The following is a 13,754-nucleotide window of genomic DNA, read 5'->3' as shown; positions in this document are numbered from 1 at the left end:
TATTTTTTAATGCTAATAAATTGTCTTTTAGTGCTAACATCCAGACTCATCTCTAGAAAGACTCAAGGAAGCTAAACTGGCATTGGAAATTTGGGTAGTTTGCTGTATAGACATACCACAGATGTGTAGTTCCCTTGGTCCATTTTCCTCTTGACTCCTTCCAGATCTAAAGGCTGTTGATCTTCCTGTTTGCTGACCTCAGTGAGCACTGGTGGATCAGGTCCTTCTGGGGAGCTACGGGAAGGTATACTCTCCTCTGTCTCAGGATTTAAGTCCGGAGGTTTGGCAGCCTGTTGTCAGGAAATATGTTTATTTTATGTAACACTGAAAATGAGGTATACCCATGGAAATTCTATTTTAAAAATGAATAGAAACTGGGAAAGCAAAGACATCACTTTGCTGACAAAGGTCCGTATAGTCAAAGCTATGGTTTTTCCAGTATTCATGTACGGATCTGAGAGGTGAACCACAAGGAAGGGTGAGCACCGAAGAATTGATGCTTTTGACTTGTGGTGCTGGGTAAGACTCTTCAAAGTCCCTCAGACAGCAAGGAGATCAAATCAGTCAATCCTAAAGGAATCAACCCTGAATATTCATTGGAGGACTGATGCTGAAGCTTGAATACTTTGGCCACCTGATGTGAAAAGTTGACTCATCGGAAAAGACCCTGACTTTGGGAGATTGAAGGCCAAAGGAGAAGGAGGTGGCAGAGGGCAAGATGGTTAGATAGCATCCACTGACTCAATGGACATGAATTTGAGCAAACTCCAGGAGACAGTGAAGGACAGAGAAGCCAGGTATGCTGCAGTCCATGGGGTGGCAAAGAGTCAGACACGATTTAGCAATTGAACACCAACTGGATGATGCATATTATAAAAACCCAAAGAACTTGAAAATAATCAGAGATTTCTCAAACAATAGAAAAGGAAAGTTAAAATGAGCCAGCTACCTAATAGCTTGGCTAGGCTAACTTGGGGCTTTGCTTGGTAACTCCCAACCTAGTACGAAGAAACAGAAACCGTCTAATTCCTTTTGAGTAAGACAGCAACTAACTTCCTATTTAAAAAATAGACTTTATTAAAAGATAAAGCAGGATTTCCCTGGTGGCTTGGTGGTAAAGAATCCACCTGGCAATGCAGGAGACATGGGTTCAATCCATGGACTGGGAAGATCCTACATGCCGCAACTACTGAGCCTGTGTTCTAGAATGCAAAGCCACAACTACTGAGCCCACGTGCTGCAGCTACTGAAACCTGCCGGCTTAGAGGCAGAGCCCGTTCTCCACCACAAGAGAAGCCAATTCGATGAGAAGCCTGTGCATCACAACTAGTGAGCAGCCCATTTGCTACAATCACAGAAAAGCCCATGAAGCAGTAAAGACCCAGCAGAGCCAACAATAAATAAATACATAAAATTATTTTTAAAAAAGAGAGAGCAGCGGCTTAGCTCTGAGTTAAAGTTAGCTACGTGGTTCTTCCAACATTATACCTGTGTTCCCAATGACAAATTCATGTATAATTCAGTACTTGAATGGACAAAACGTACTGATTTTCAAATTGTGTCCTGAGGAGACCTGCAACTGTCCAGGGCCTCTGGCCCCACTACCACCCTCGTAGATCAGGCCACCACCCTGCTCCCTCTAACCTAAAGCACTATACCTGCCTCCCAACCATGGCTCCCACCTCTAGGCTCAGTCCTCACCAATTTTCCGTCTCACTCAAGTCATTGTTACAGGTTTTTTTTTTTTCCTCCCCTAAAAAGCAACCTAGACAGCATATTAAAAAGCAGAGACATTACTTTGCCAACAAAGGTCCATCTAGTCAAAGCTATGGTTTTTCCAGTAGTTATGTATGGATGGGAGAGTTGGACTATAAAGAAAGCTGAGCGCTGAAGAAATGATACTTTTGAACTGTGGTGTTGGAGAAGACTCTTGAGAGTCCCTTGGACTGCAAGGAGATCCAACCAGTCCCTCCCAAAGGAAATCAGTCCTGAATATTCATTGGAAGGACTGATGCTGAAGCTGGAAACTCCAATACTTCGGCCACCTCATGCAAAGAACTGACTCATCTGAAAAGACCCTGATGCTGGGCAAGATTGAAGGCAGGACAAGGGGGCAGTAGAGGATGAGATGGTTGGATGGCATCACCGACTCAACGGACATGAGTTTGAGTGAACTCCGGGAGTTGGTGATAGACGGACGAGGAGGCCTGGCGTGCTGCAGTGTATGGTGTCACAGAGAGTCAGTCATGACTGAGCAACTTAACTGAACTGAAAAAGTAATTCTCATCAGGTTACTCTTTTGAGTGAAGTCCTTCATTGACTCCCCGTAGCCTTCAGAATACAAAGTTTAGATTTCGTATTACAACAGCAAGACTTCTGAAAGAGACGTGGCCCCTTCCTTCTTTTTACCCCAGAGAAACATTTCACTCTTGGTGCTGAAGTTTTTCTTACTGGCCTAAGGCCAAAACAAGGAACTCTACAAATCTAAATGAAGAATGAAGCAAATGAAAACAAATTAAGAAGCACACAGGCACAAAAACCAACACATTCCACGATGAGGTAAAAAAGGCCAAAGAACAAGTTCTCAGGATACAGAACGACACCTGGGCCTACCTGTCGGTAGCGCAGCAGGTGGCTGGTGGTCCGAGAGTTCAACAAGGCTGTCAGTACTTGCTTCAGCGAGATCTGAAGCTCTTTCTCAAGGGCCAGTCGCCACTCCGCAGGGTGCCGCTCTGTGCAATTCACACACGTGTAGGCCACACTCTCCGGCAGATTAGACAGAATCTCATACATCTCATCTGAGGAGACAAAAACCTACAGTGACAAGGTGCTCTCATAGTGGAAGAGGGGGAAAAGGAAGTTATTCCACTGAACTTAACATTGGGCTATATGTTAGAAACATTATTAAGTCTCTCACACCCCCTAAGAACTCATACGTACTGATCTCCAAAGGGACAGTATTACCACTAACTCAGGATTCAGCTATTGGAGAGCCAACAGGTTATGGTATCCACAAAGGACAGCATTTAAGTATTTTAAAGAACGTGTTCAAGGTAAATGAGCACAATGTAATACAATGATCTTATTTTAGAGACCAAAAAATAAACTTAAAAAGACTTCAAGTAACAGCACTACTGTAATGTTATGTTTATAGTACTTTGGGGCTACTAGCGCAGTGTACCAAGAAAGAAGGAAATTGTAATAAAAAGACTCCAACCTTCTGTACCTGAAAGATTCTCACATTTGGAATGGACCCATCGATCACATTTCCCACATTGCATCATCTTACTCTCATAGTCATCATCATCATAACACTTATCACAGAGAGGGCAGAAGTTTCCTGAAAGCAAAGCAAAGTTTTCATCAGGGCTTTGGTTCACACACCAATGCCTCTAACGCCCTTGACTAACATATGGCCAATCTGAGCTAAAATGTAAGCCACCACAGTCTGCTTCTGAAACTACTTACAAATGCCAGCCTGCATCTACCATGAAATGTTCACACATGTGTAAAGTGTCAGGATTATTCTGAGCTCACAGAATATTCCACTAGTTCTCTTCTTTAGACCCATTTTTAAAGGTCACAAGGTAGCTTTTACAGATAACAAAACCAATACAGAATTGTAAAGTAAAATTTAAAAAAAAGGAAAAAAAAAAAAAAAAAAAATAAATTTTTCATTAAAAAAAAAAAAAAAAAGAACAGAAAAAGAGTGGAAGACAGAACTTTTTCTCTTAAACATTCGAAAGAAATGTTTAAATTTTTTAAAAAAGGGGAGAAGGTAATGGGAGTAAAAGACACAATTTATACTTCTCCCTTATTCCTAGTGCTTTTACATTAGAGTTTAGAGCAGTGCTTCCTAAAATTCAGGAAAGTATACAATCTTCTTCAGTTTATCTGTGTATCACCTATTATTTTTTACTTAACATACAATGTTGATTTGCTTAATTTAAGTAACTTCAATAGTGAACTTTATATCATTATTATCCTAAGTCAGTTTAATGTATTGGCTATAAATTTTTTCTAACACAACTGTTAAAATCCTGGACTCACTATCACCTACAATCACTTCTGAAACAATCAAATGCATTTACCTCACTTTGGGAAGTAATGCTTTAGAGCATTTCTTTGTGGTGAGTTACTGTAAACAGTCCCCTTTGCAGCCAATTAAGCAGACTGTGCCCTTCTCCCCATGGGGGCCCAGTGTGCACTCGCTGCACACAGCAGCCTCCTTGGTAGTATAGGCAGTCTGTTACCCGTACAGGTTGCCCTAACGGATCTTAGAGACAGCCCTTTCCAGTGGACATTCATGACTGGCATGTTCCCAATCCAAGCTCCAGACAACTGTATCAGGAGCCTCTGGAGAGCCCCAAGGCACAGTGCCCAGGGTCCACATTGGCCAATTATAATGTCCATCTGCACCAAGCTGCAGAACAAGGAGCCTGTGATTGAGGCCCTCTGCAGGGCCAAGTTCAAGTTCTCTGGCTGCCAGAAGAGCCACATCTCTAAGAAACAGGGACTTATTAAGTGTTACAGGGATGAATTTGAAAGCATGGTTTCAAATGTTTTTCTGTTTCTCTACTGAACGGCTCTTCTTCCTCAAAAGCAGCTTATCCCAGATGGCTGTGTGTGTGTGGGGGGGATCAAATATATCCCTAATTGTGGCCCCTTGGATAAATGGCGAGTCTCGCATGCATGACAACCTTGGTGGTGTCCCATCCTTACTCATGCCCACCAATAAATCCAACTTTCCTGTCAAAAAAAAAATCTCCTTAATTCACGCCCTGAAAGATAAGAAAACTTTTCTAGTTGCTACAATTCCGTGTATAAAGAAAAGAGCAAGACCAGGAACTCAGGAAATGTGTCTAAATGGCATCCTTGACAAGAATGGTCTTTCCACTGCAGTGTCCACTTCACTTCCCAAACACTAAGAACAACCTCTAAAAGTTGACAAAGCTAGCTTTTCTGAGTTACCTTTAGCAAAAAGTTTGGCACAATCATGGCACAGTGAGAAATCGTGAGACCACTGTGCATCCCACCCTTTGCCGGGAGTCGTGGATCCACAGCTCTTGCAGCGAACACACTTGGTACAGATCTGGAAGAGATGGAAAGTCAATTCGAACTTCTTATTTTTAATATCTCTTCTTATTTAAGAAGATCTTAAAAAAATCCATTTCCAGAGCTGGCTTCCCGACTGGAACGGCTCCTCTTCCCTCAAGCAGGATATTCCTCTTACAACTGGTGCAAGCCCCACAGCCCAGCCCCAAGACGATCCTTAAGAGTCCACACTGTGTGTACTCACCCAGACCTTCTTTTTCTTTGTGGGTTTGGTGGGGTAATTTGGTCCCAGGCACTCAGGGTGATAGCTGTTTCGGCACTTGTTACACTCCAGCAGCTGCTGTAGGAAAATAAGAGAGCAAGACGGTGGGTGTCATCTCACCTCCAGTGACCACCTGCCACTTAGTACCCCATTTCATCCTTCTCAGGTAAATCTAGCACATCACTCTAACAGTTTAAACTTCCTCATAAATTACCCTCAAGGCATACAGATTTATTTCCTGCCAAAGGTACTCAGTGATAAATATTTTGATGAAGCAGGTTTGAGGATTTTATCAAATAGCACATTTTCTGCTGTATTGATGGCAACTGATTACACTGGGTTAAATAGTCAAACCAGACTAAGCCAACAGAGAAAAAATATAGGTACAGAATTCTAAATTAAAAGGCAGAAACGAAGACAGAGAGTAATATGCTGCGAGATGCCCTCACCGAGCTGTGTACCTTTGTAGCCTGATGCTGCCTCCCACAGACGTGACAGAACTTGCAGCGGCGACAACACCAGTTTTCCAGCTGGTCCTCCAGAGGGCGCTCGTTCTCCTCCAAACAGAACTTGTGGAAGGGCTCACAACAGACTTGGCAATACACAAACTAGGGTGAGACGGGAGCACAGAGGTCATCAAGTACCATGCAGAAACATCAACCAAATCCTACCTGCTTATTTTGACCTTTAGAAGTCCAGTAGTATATACTTTTTATTCAATATGTTCACTAAGCAGTGATCATGTTAAAACAAAAGCAGAATACTGGGAACTGCAGGAGTTTCAGAGGACTAAAGCAGTAACAGTAAAATTATAAAATAACTAAGTGGGGACTTCCCCGGCGGTCCAGTGGCCAAGACTCTGCACTTGCAAGGCAGGGGGCCCAGGTTCCATCCTTGGTCAGGGAACTAGATCCCACATGCCACAACTAAGAGTTCGTTCACATGCCACAACTAAAAAATCCTGCATGCTGTAACTTAACACCCGGTGCAGCTAAATAAATAAACATTCTTAAATAAAATAAAATAAAATAGATAGATATAGAATCTAAAAATTTAATAGAATGTGCTAAGTATCATAAAAGAAGTTATCAATAAAGCACTAAGGCAACGTAAAAGCCTGTGGTACAGGGAAATAGGGAGGGTTTTAAAGGTTATCTACAACCTTCTAAACAACTGTAAGTTCTGGTTTGTCCTTCCCATCTCTTATTTTAGAAACATGTTATTCTCATTCTGAAACAGGGATTTTCAAAAATTCAAATGAGGGTGACTCATAATTTTCTTTTGCCGTAAAAGAATTAGTGGGTCAAAACTATAAAGTCTACTTAGATAACTGTCATATGCCAATGTTAATTTCTTGATTTTGATAATTATACTGTGATTATATAAGAGGATGTCCTTGGAAATACACCGTGTAATATTTAGCGGTTTTTAAAAGGGCACGTCTGCAACTTGCTCTCAAATTTAAGAAAAAATGTCTACATGTAAAACATATATATTTTATTTCTTATTCTGTAAAATACATATACAAAGAGAAAAGGATAAGGTAAACTACAAATATTAATGTTTGGAGAATCCAGGTAGAGGGTATATGGAAATTCTTTGTACCATTCTTGCAGCTTTTCTGTAAATCCGAAATCATGTCAATAGAAAAGGTTTCAGTGGTGGGAGAGTTCACCAATCACTGGTTGTGCTTTAGGAGTGCAGTGTGGGCAGTGGGCTGTTCATTTGCTAATTCAGTTTTTAGGAATCCTGTGGGACTGCTATGCACAGCTACACAATTTAAATTGGAGCAATTATACTCTGGGAAAAAAAGCAATCTGTTTTAACACAGAAGCTGAAGTACTGGTGTTACAAAATTAAGTTATTCCTGTGGAGAGCATGTGTGCGCATGTAAAGCCTTAGATTAAGTAGGAAAAGAGATACAGTAGATGCCTGGCACTTTCAGACTGAATAGTCTTAGTTTCAGTGCTATCTAAAGCAACCTCAGCACTTAGAACAATATATTGTTTGTAACAGGCACTAAGAAAATATTTCCTTAAAGAATGAATTGATGTTATTCAGTCGCTGAGTTGTGTCTGACTCTTTTGTGACCCCACGGACTGTAGCCTGCCAGGATCCTCTGTCCATAGGGTTTTCCAAATAAGAATACTGGAGGCAGGTTGCCACTTCCTTCTCCAGGGGATCTTCCCGGAACAGGGATTAGACCTGCATCTCTTGCATTGGCAGTCAGATTCTTTACCACTGAGCCACGGGGAAGCAAAGAATGAATGTGCTGTGCTGTGCTTAGTCACTCAGTCATGTCTGACTCTTTGCAGTCTCATGGACTAGAGTCTGCCAGGCTCCTCTGTCCATGCGGATTCTCCAGGCAAGAATACTAGAGTGAGTTGCCATGCCCTTCTCCAGGAGATATTCCCAACCCAGGGATCCAACCCAGGTCTCCTGTATTGCAGGCAGATTCCTTACCATCTGAGCCACCAGGGAAGCCCAAAGAATGAATAGCAGGCAATAATTTGTAATATTGCTAATGCATAGTTTAAAATAGCAAGTGGGCAGGACTGAATCTCTTAGCCAGTGATTGTTTAACATCTGGATTACAACTTGGCTTTGGGTTTTATGACCTCAGAATACACAGGAGATAATAAGCTAAGGAGGTATTCAGGAATTGAGAATTACATGGATGAAAATATTACTCTTTCCTATTTAGAACTGTGCTATCTTTTTCTCCTTTATTGTACAGGTGGCAAATACTTACTGTGAAAACACTCAAAAAAAATAAAGAAAATAACAAAAGTCACCAATAATCTGACTACATGCTTAAGATTTTGGTGTAAATCGTTCAGAATTTTTCCTATGTGTATATTTCAAAAACATTTTTCCAAACCAAAATGGGATTGTGCTTTACATACTATTCTGTGAAATGCTTTTAACTCAGTGATGTGTCATGGATATCTTTCCATGTCAATATGAACCTATATTATCTTAAGGACTCGATATTTGCCATTATATACATGTCTTATAATTATTTTAACCAAGGTAGCAGCCCCTTATTGATAACTTCTGGAGTTGTCTCCAGTTTTTCATTATCATAAATACTGAAATAAACCCTTCTGTTTATCATATGTACAGACAAATACATATACATATAGAAACACATATATACATACCTATACATATTTGCCAGGTTACCTAATTATATCCTCAAGATAAATGCCTGGAGTGCAAGTGCTGGGTTAGAGGGTATACCTATTTTAAAGATAAATATATATTTCCAAACAATCTTCTCAGAAAGATTCTAACTAGATTTTTAGAAACAGGAAGGCTCCATTTACATTTGATCCTTTTTATCATGTTTTAATTTACAGTGTATGGTAATAGGAAAGTTTGACATTCCCCACACACCATGTTGTTACTTCTCATTTTGTGAATTATATATTCCTGTCTTTAGACTACTTTTAAAAACTGGGTGTTATTCCTTTTTCTTATTAATTGCTGAGAGCTCTTTACAGACAAGGTAGTTTTGCTATTCAAAACTATAAAATGACTACCAACAGCAATTCTTTTTCTAGAAAAGCATTTATCATTTGTTTGGATACCTAGAAGAAAAATCAGAACTCTATTATAAGAAATGAAACTGTTGAAACTTTTCACACTTAATAACTGCTACTCTAATAAAAAGCAGACTCCTTCCTGAAGTTTCTAAAAAACAATAACATTTCAATTGCTGGTTTAAACGGTATAGTGCCTGCTATAAACCAACGAAACAGAATATAATGATTTCTTTCATCACAGCAAAATAATCTCTCATACTGTCTGGGGTACCAAGAAGCAGGAGATCTTACCTCTACATGCCCACTACTGGCACAGAGAAAGCAAACTACCCTGGGTGTTATAGGGACAGAGGTCAAGATTCCTAAGCCTCCCATCTCCCACACATTTTCTGCTTCACAATCCTCCTGTGGAGAGAGAAAAAGATCATTTACAAGAGCCATATGACACAACACTACCTGGAAAATAAGAATGACAAGCAGAAAAACAGAGTGACACCAGAACGTCAAGAATACTTCATTTCAATGAGTTCAAAACTGCTGCTTTGAAAATTTTAAATCTCAAACACAATCTCTTAAAGGGCTCACCTGTTAACCACATTGCAAAAATTTACTGGGACTGGATTTCCCTTAGAGTTTGGCTGATTCAAGTGATCATCATGGTTTGATAATTTCTACGTGAAACAATCACTTCCTCAGACAAGATTCTCATCGAAATGCACTTTAGAGCTCAAGATGGGCAGGGCTGTCTCCATGCCTCTGTCCTCTAGTCAGTTCACAGACTGACCTGGTAACAAGTGACCAGAGCTCTTACACACTTGAACCCATCTTTAATGGCAGCTCTTCACCCACCCCCACTGTCCCCGGCAAGGATTTCTTCTTTTTCAATGCCTTTGGTAACATCATTTTCTTTTTTTCACTCGTTTGTTTAACACTACACTCTCAGCTCCTAAACTGTTCTGCTGTTGTTGTTTAGTACCTGAGTGGAGTCCAACTCTTTGTGACCCCATGTACTGTAGCCCACCAGGCTCCTCTGTCCATGGGATTTCCCCGGCAAGAATACTGGAGTGGGTTGCCATTTCCTTCTCCAGGTAACATCATGTTCTTGATTTAAAGTCCACAACACTTGGACTTCCCCTGGTGGCAGGGTAGTTAAGCATGTGCCTACCAATGAAGGGGACATGGGTTCGATCTTTGGTCCGGGAAAATTCCACATGCCACAGAGGAATGAAGCCCAGGCCCCACAGATACTGAAGCCTAGATACTCTAGGGCCCGGAAGTCACAACCAATGAGCCCCTGTGCCACAACCACTGAAGTCTGGCGCCTAGAGCCTGTGCTCCACAAGAGAAGCCACCACAGTGAGAGGCCCGTGTACCACAACTGGAGAGTAGCCCCGCTCTCCACCAACTAGAGAAAGCCTGCGTGCAGCAATAAAGACAGCCAAAAGTTAAAAAAAAAAGCTTTAAATAAATGCATAAAGTCCATAATACTCAGTACACTCTGTGGTCACTGAACACTTTTACCTTAAAGTCCACTCTGATCCTGTGGACGCCATCTGCTGGAACTTTCTGCTTGGAGCTATTTCCATTGGAGAGAGTGCTGAGGATGTTCAAAGTGCCTGCATTTTCCTGCTTACTGACTGGAGGTGGTTTCTCCTGCGGGGACAGAAGATGGATAAAAAACAAATCCACATCCGGCTTGCCTTCACTCTCACAACAGATAATAACACAAACAACAAACCGTACTACTAGTTCTGGAAAACATGCTTCCCATTTAAGTATCCTATAGAGACAGAGAAGCAATCTTCAGTCCCTCCCCCCAACCCCCCCAAGGCATTTTATTGGCAAGTATGTATTATATCCCTGGAAAAAACAAGCCAGGATTTTTGCTCTCATGCATCTTCATCTTGCTTCCTTGTGGTCCATGATGCCTGCTGAGGCTGTCAGTACAATGAAGCCATGCTGATGAGAAGGGAGCAGGTTATTCTACCACTGTTCTAGATCTTGGGAGTTGCACACATCAAATCTGGAGCTGATCGCTCCACATCTGTGTAACCTGCCTATCAGATTCAAGACAATTTTCCCAGCTCTGTGATCATCAGTGATTTCAAATTTGCAGCAGGACCACGCTTCATCATCACAGTTAGAAGCAGACAATGACTCTGGAGCACAACTTAATAAGAACTTGGCATTTGCCTCTCTTTTTAGCACTGCCAATGTGCTCCAAAGCATTGGCCTAGACGGGCATGCACACCACTATGAGGGCACAGAAAGAATCAGAAGATTCTTAAAGACCTGTCTCCACATAATAAAAATAGTGGACACAGAGAACGGTGATTGTTATAGACAAATACTGCTAAAGGATGTAGAGGGGGAAAAAAATTATACTAAGCAGCCTGTAATGTACACATAAGCATGTGGGGTTACGAAGAAGGGGAAAACAACCAGGGGGAAAAAAGGGAGCTAAAGCTTAAACCTGAAGTACGCTAATTTTAAGAAACTCCACTGCCATCTACATAGAAGCAAAAATGCAGAATCACTCAATCCTGTAATGGTTCAGGACTGGGCCACCTTCCTACAGAACAGAACCCATGCTTGAGAAATAGCAGAGAAAACAAATCTCTCCTCACCTTTTCTTTTGGCTTTTGTTTTACAGGAATATTTGGGCGAGGAGCCACTTTTTTCTGCTTGCTTTGCTCTGGACCTAAAGGATTCAAAATAAACTGCAGTCAGATGCCACTCAACATTCAGTTAATGCTAAACAGCAATGATGACTCTAGGACTGATGGCCCTGTGAGGAAGGGGGCATTAGAGAAAACAAAAAACTATTTAAACTCTAGGCTTTAAATAGGAAATTAACACAGTATCTCCAACTTGACTGGTTTTCGTTTCTATCTTTTATTATTATTTAACAGTTAGAAGAGAGCTAATTTTCCTGTAACCAAAGGCTTAAAAACAGACATTTCAGGTTTCCAGACGCTGTTTAAGACTCCAGTGTCCTGTGCTGGTTGCTCCATCTGCTGTCCTCACTCACCTGCCTCTGGAGGTGGAGGTGGCTTTTTCTTGGGCTCACTGGGAGTAGTCTTGGGAACTTCTTTTCTCGGTGGTGCTGCGCTGGGGGGTTGTGGGGGGATGGCTGGTGCCGGCTGAGAGACCTGCTTGCTGGACTTCCTGGAAGCGGGCGTAGCCACGTGCTTGGCCTCAGGTCCTGGGGTCGCGGTGTTCCCTTCCTCATTCTTGTCCTCCACGGATTTGCGGGGAGGAGGGTCACTGTTGCTTTTCTTAGGGGCAGGATCCTCTCTTGCCGATGGGGTAGATTTCTGACTGGAGTCCACCAAGTTCTTCACAATGCTGCTCTCTTTGTTCTCCTTCTTTTCACTGGTCTTAGATTTCTTCTCTTTCTTTTTCACAGCTGGAGGGGGGTGCAGAAAGCAAGATTTTTTACATGAGAAAATTCTATTGAAAATATAATTAAAAGGACTTCCCTGGCAGTCCAGTGGATAAGACTCCACTACCAATGCAGGGGGCTTGGGTTTGATCCTAAGATTCCACATGCCACAACTAAGCCCGCAACGCTGCAACTGGAGAAGTCGTGATATGGGCTCTAGAATTCTCTAGCTCAAGTGCCACAATGAAGGCCCAGCATTATTTAAATAAATAATGAAAGATAAAAATAAATAAATAAAATATAAGTATAGGAATGTAACAATCTTAGTCTGAGTTTCCTACAGCTAACATTGACCCTGAAAGGCTCAAGAAAGTTAATGCCAAGTTGGTAAGTCAAATCAGTATGCTTTTATTATTTTGAGGAAATGAAACATAATGTAATTTTATATGATTTTTTAAAAAAATTTTTATTAAGGAAATTTTCAAACATATTCCAAGCAACAGTAAAATGAACATCCATGTACCTATCACCCAGCTTCAACAACCATCCTGGGTTGTTCTTGAAAGAGCAGTTCTTGAAAAGAATCTCGTATTCTCTTTACACTAGGTGTACACAACTACATGACATTAAAGCAGGAAGCATTTTGGAAACGATGTTTTTATAACACTACCTTTTGCTTGCTTCTGAAGGTAGGCTTTGGAAGGCATCCATTGTAGATTCTGACATTTTCGCATCCTAGAATAACAAGGAATACCATAAGCAAACTTCATTTAGGAAAAGCAACTGAAACAAGTTAATTTGAGGGCAAGAATCAGTTAAACTTTATTCAGGGTCATTTTGGGAATTGAAAAAAGGACTGCTCATTATTTAGATTAAATCCAAGTCTCTGAATCCTTTGATCAGCAATTTCACCTACCTCAAGGATTTAAAGAAATTATCAATTTATTTTTGAAATGGGACTCAAATGTCTTGCTTCCCAGTACTGACTAGCACCACATAAAACGATCAGTCATTATTTCTTATAGTCAAATTAGTTCTGCTTTCTTATGAGATTAATATTCATAGTAATCTGAATACAAAATGGACTGAAACTACCCAACAAGTCCTTTGTCTACCACTATAATGCTACAGGGTCTGTCTTAGGGCTTGGATATATATATTTCAGTCCTCAACTTAATGAAACTCAATTTGAAGTCTAAAATTGAACTGAATCCACTGCAACGCCTATTTTAATGCAAGTTTATCTTGCTATCATGTACCTTTTTTGTTGATCTGTGAATTGTCTCACTTCTTTCCACTAATGGGACCAAGACAAGATTCTTGCTTAGGGCCAGACTAAACCAAAGCCCAGAACGACCAAGTTTGTCCTAGAAACTGTCTCACCTTAAGTAAATAATGCAGCATTTTTCCCAAGTATATTTTACATAAGTCATTTATGCTATTCATTCATTCAGCAAATATTTATGGATAACATCTATTCCTGGTGCCAGGCACCTGATGAGAT

At 40.9% G+C, this 13,754-nt stretch overlaps 1 protein-coding gene and 1 non-coding gene across 4 annotated transcripts in view; one reads left to right on the top strand and one right to left on the bottom strand.

Moving 5' to 3' along the window:
* The window catches only part of KMT2A (lysine methyltransferase 2A), a 77,957-nt gene that overhangs the window by 29,171 nt on the left and 35,032 nt on the right, over window positions 1-13,754 (bottom strand). For 2 of the 3 annotated variants that reach the window (XM_040258107.1, XM_040258108.1), the window contains 11 exons: window positions 12,921-12,985; window positions 11,897-12,274; window positions 11,493-11,566; window positions 10,387-10,518; window positions 9,157-9,270; window positions 5,779-5,925; window positions 5,300-5,395; window positions 4,972-5,092; window positions 3,218-3,340; window positions 2,614-2,798; window positions 117-290 (listed from right to left, as the gene is read on the bottom strand). In XM_040258107.1, coding sequence (XP_040114041.1) covers window positions 117-290; window positions 2,614-2,798; window positions 3,218-3,340; window positions 4,972-5,092; window positions 5,300-5,395; window positions 5,779-5,925; window positions 9,157-9,270; window positions 10,387-10,518; window positions 11,493-11,566; window positions 11,897-12,274; window positions 12,921-12,985 — 1,609 coding nt within the window. The remainder of the gene's footprint in view (window positions 1-116; window positions 291-2,613; window positions 2,799-3,217; window positions 3,341-4,971; window positions 5,093-5,299; window positions 5,396-5,778; window positions 5,926-9,156; window positions 9,271-10,386; window positions 10,519-11,492; window positions 11,567-11,896; window positions 12,275-12,920; window positions 12,986-13,754) is intronic. The other variant, XM_040258109.1, reaches the window with a different exon arrangement.
* LOC120877166 lies at window positions 4,155-4,289 on the top strand. Its single transcript, XR_005724289.1, has one exon. It is a non-coding gene; the product is annotated as a small nucleolar RNA SNORA70 (small nucleolar RNA).

The sequence above is a fragment of the Oryx dammah genome, unplaced genomic scaffold (genome assembly GCF_014754425.2).
Source record: "Oryx dammah isolate SB20612 unplaced genomic scaffold, SCBI_Odam_1.1 HiC_scaffold_17, whole genome shotgun sequence".
Lineage (NCBI taxonomy): Eukaryota > Metazoa > Chordata > Mammalia > Artiodactyla > Bovidae > Oryx > Oryx dammah.
This window is presented reverse-complemented; position numbering and strand designations above follow the sequence as displayed.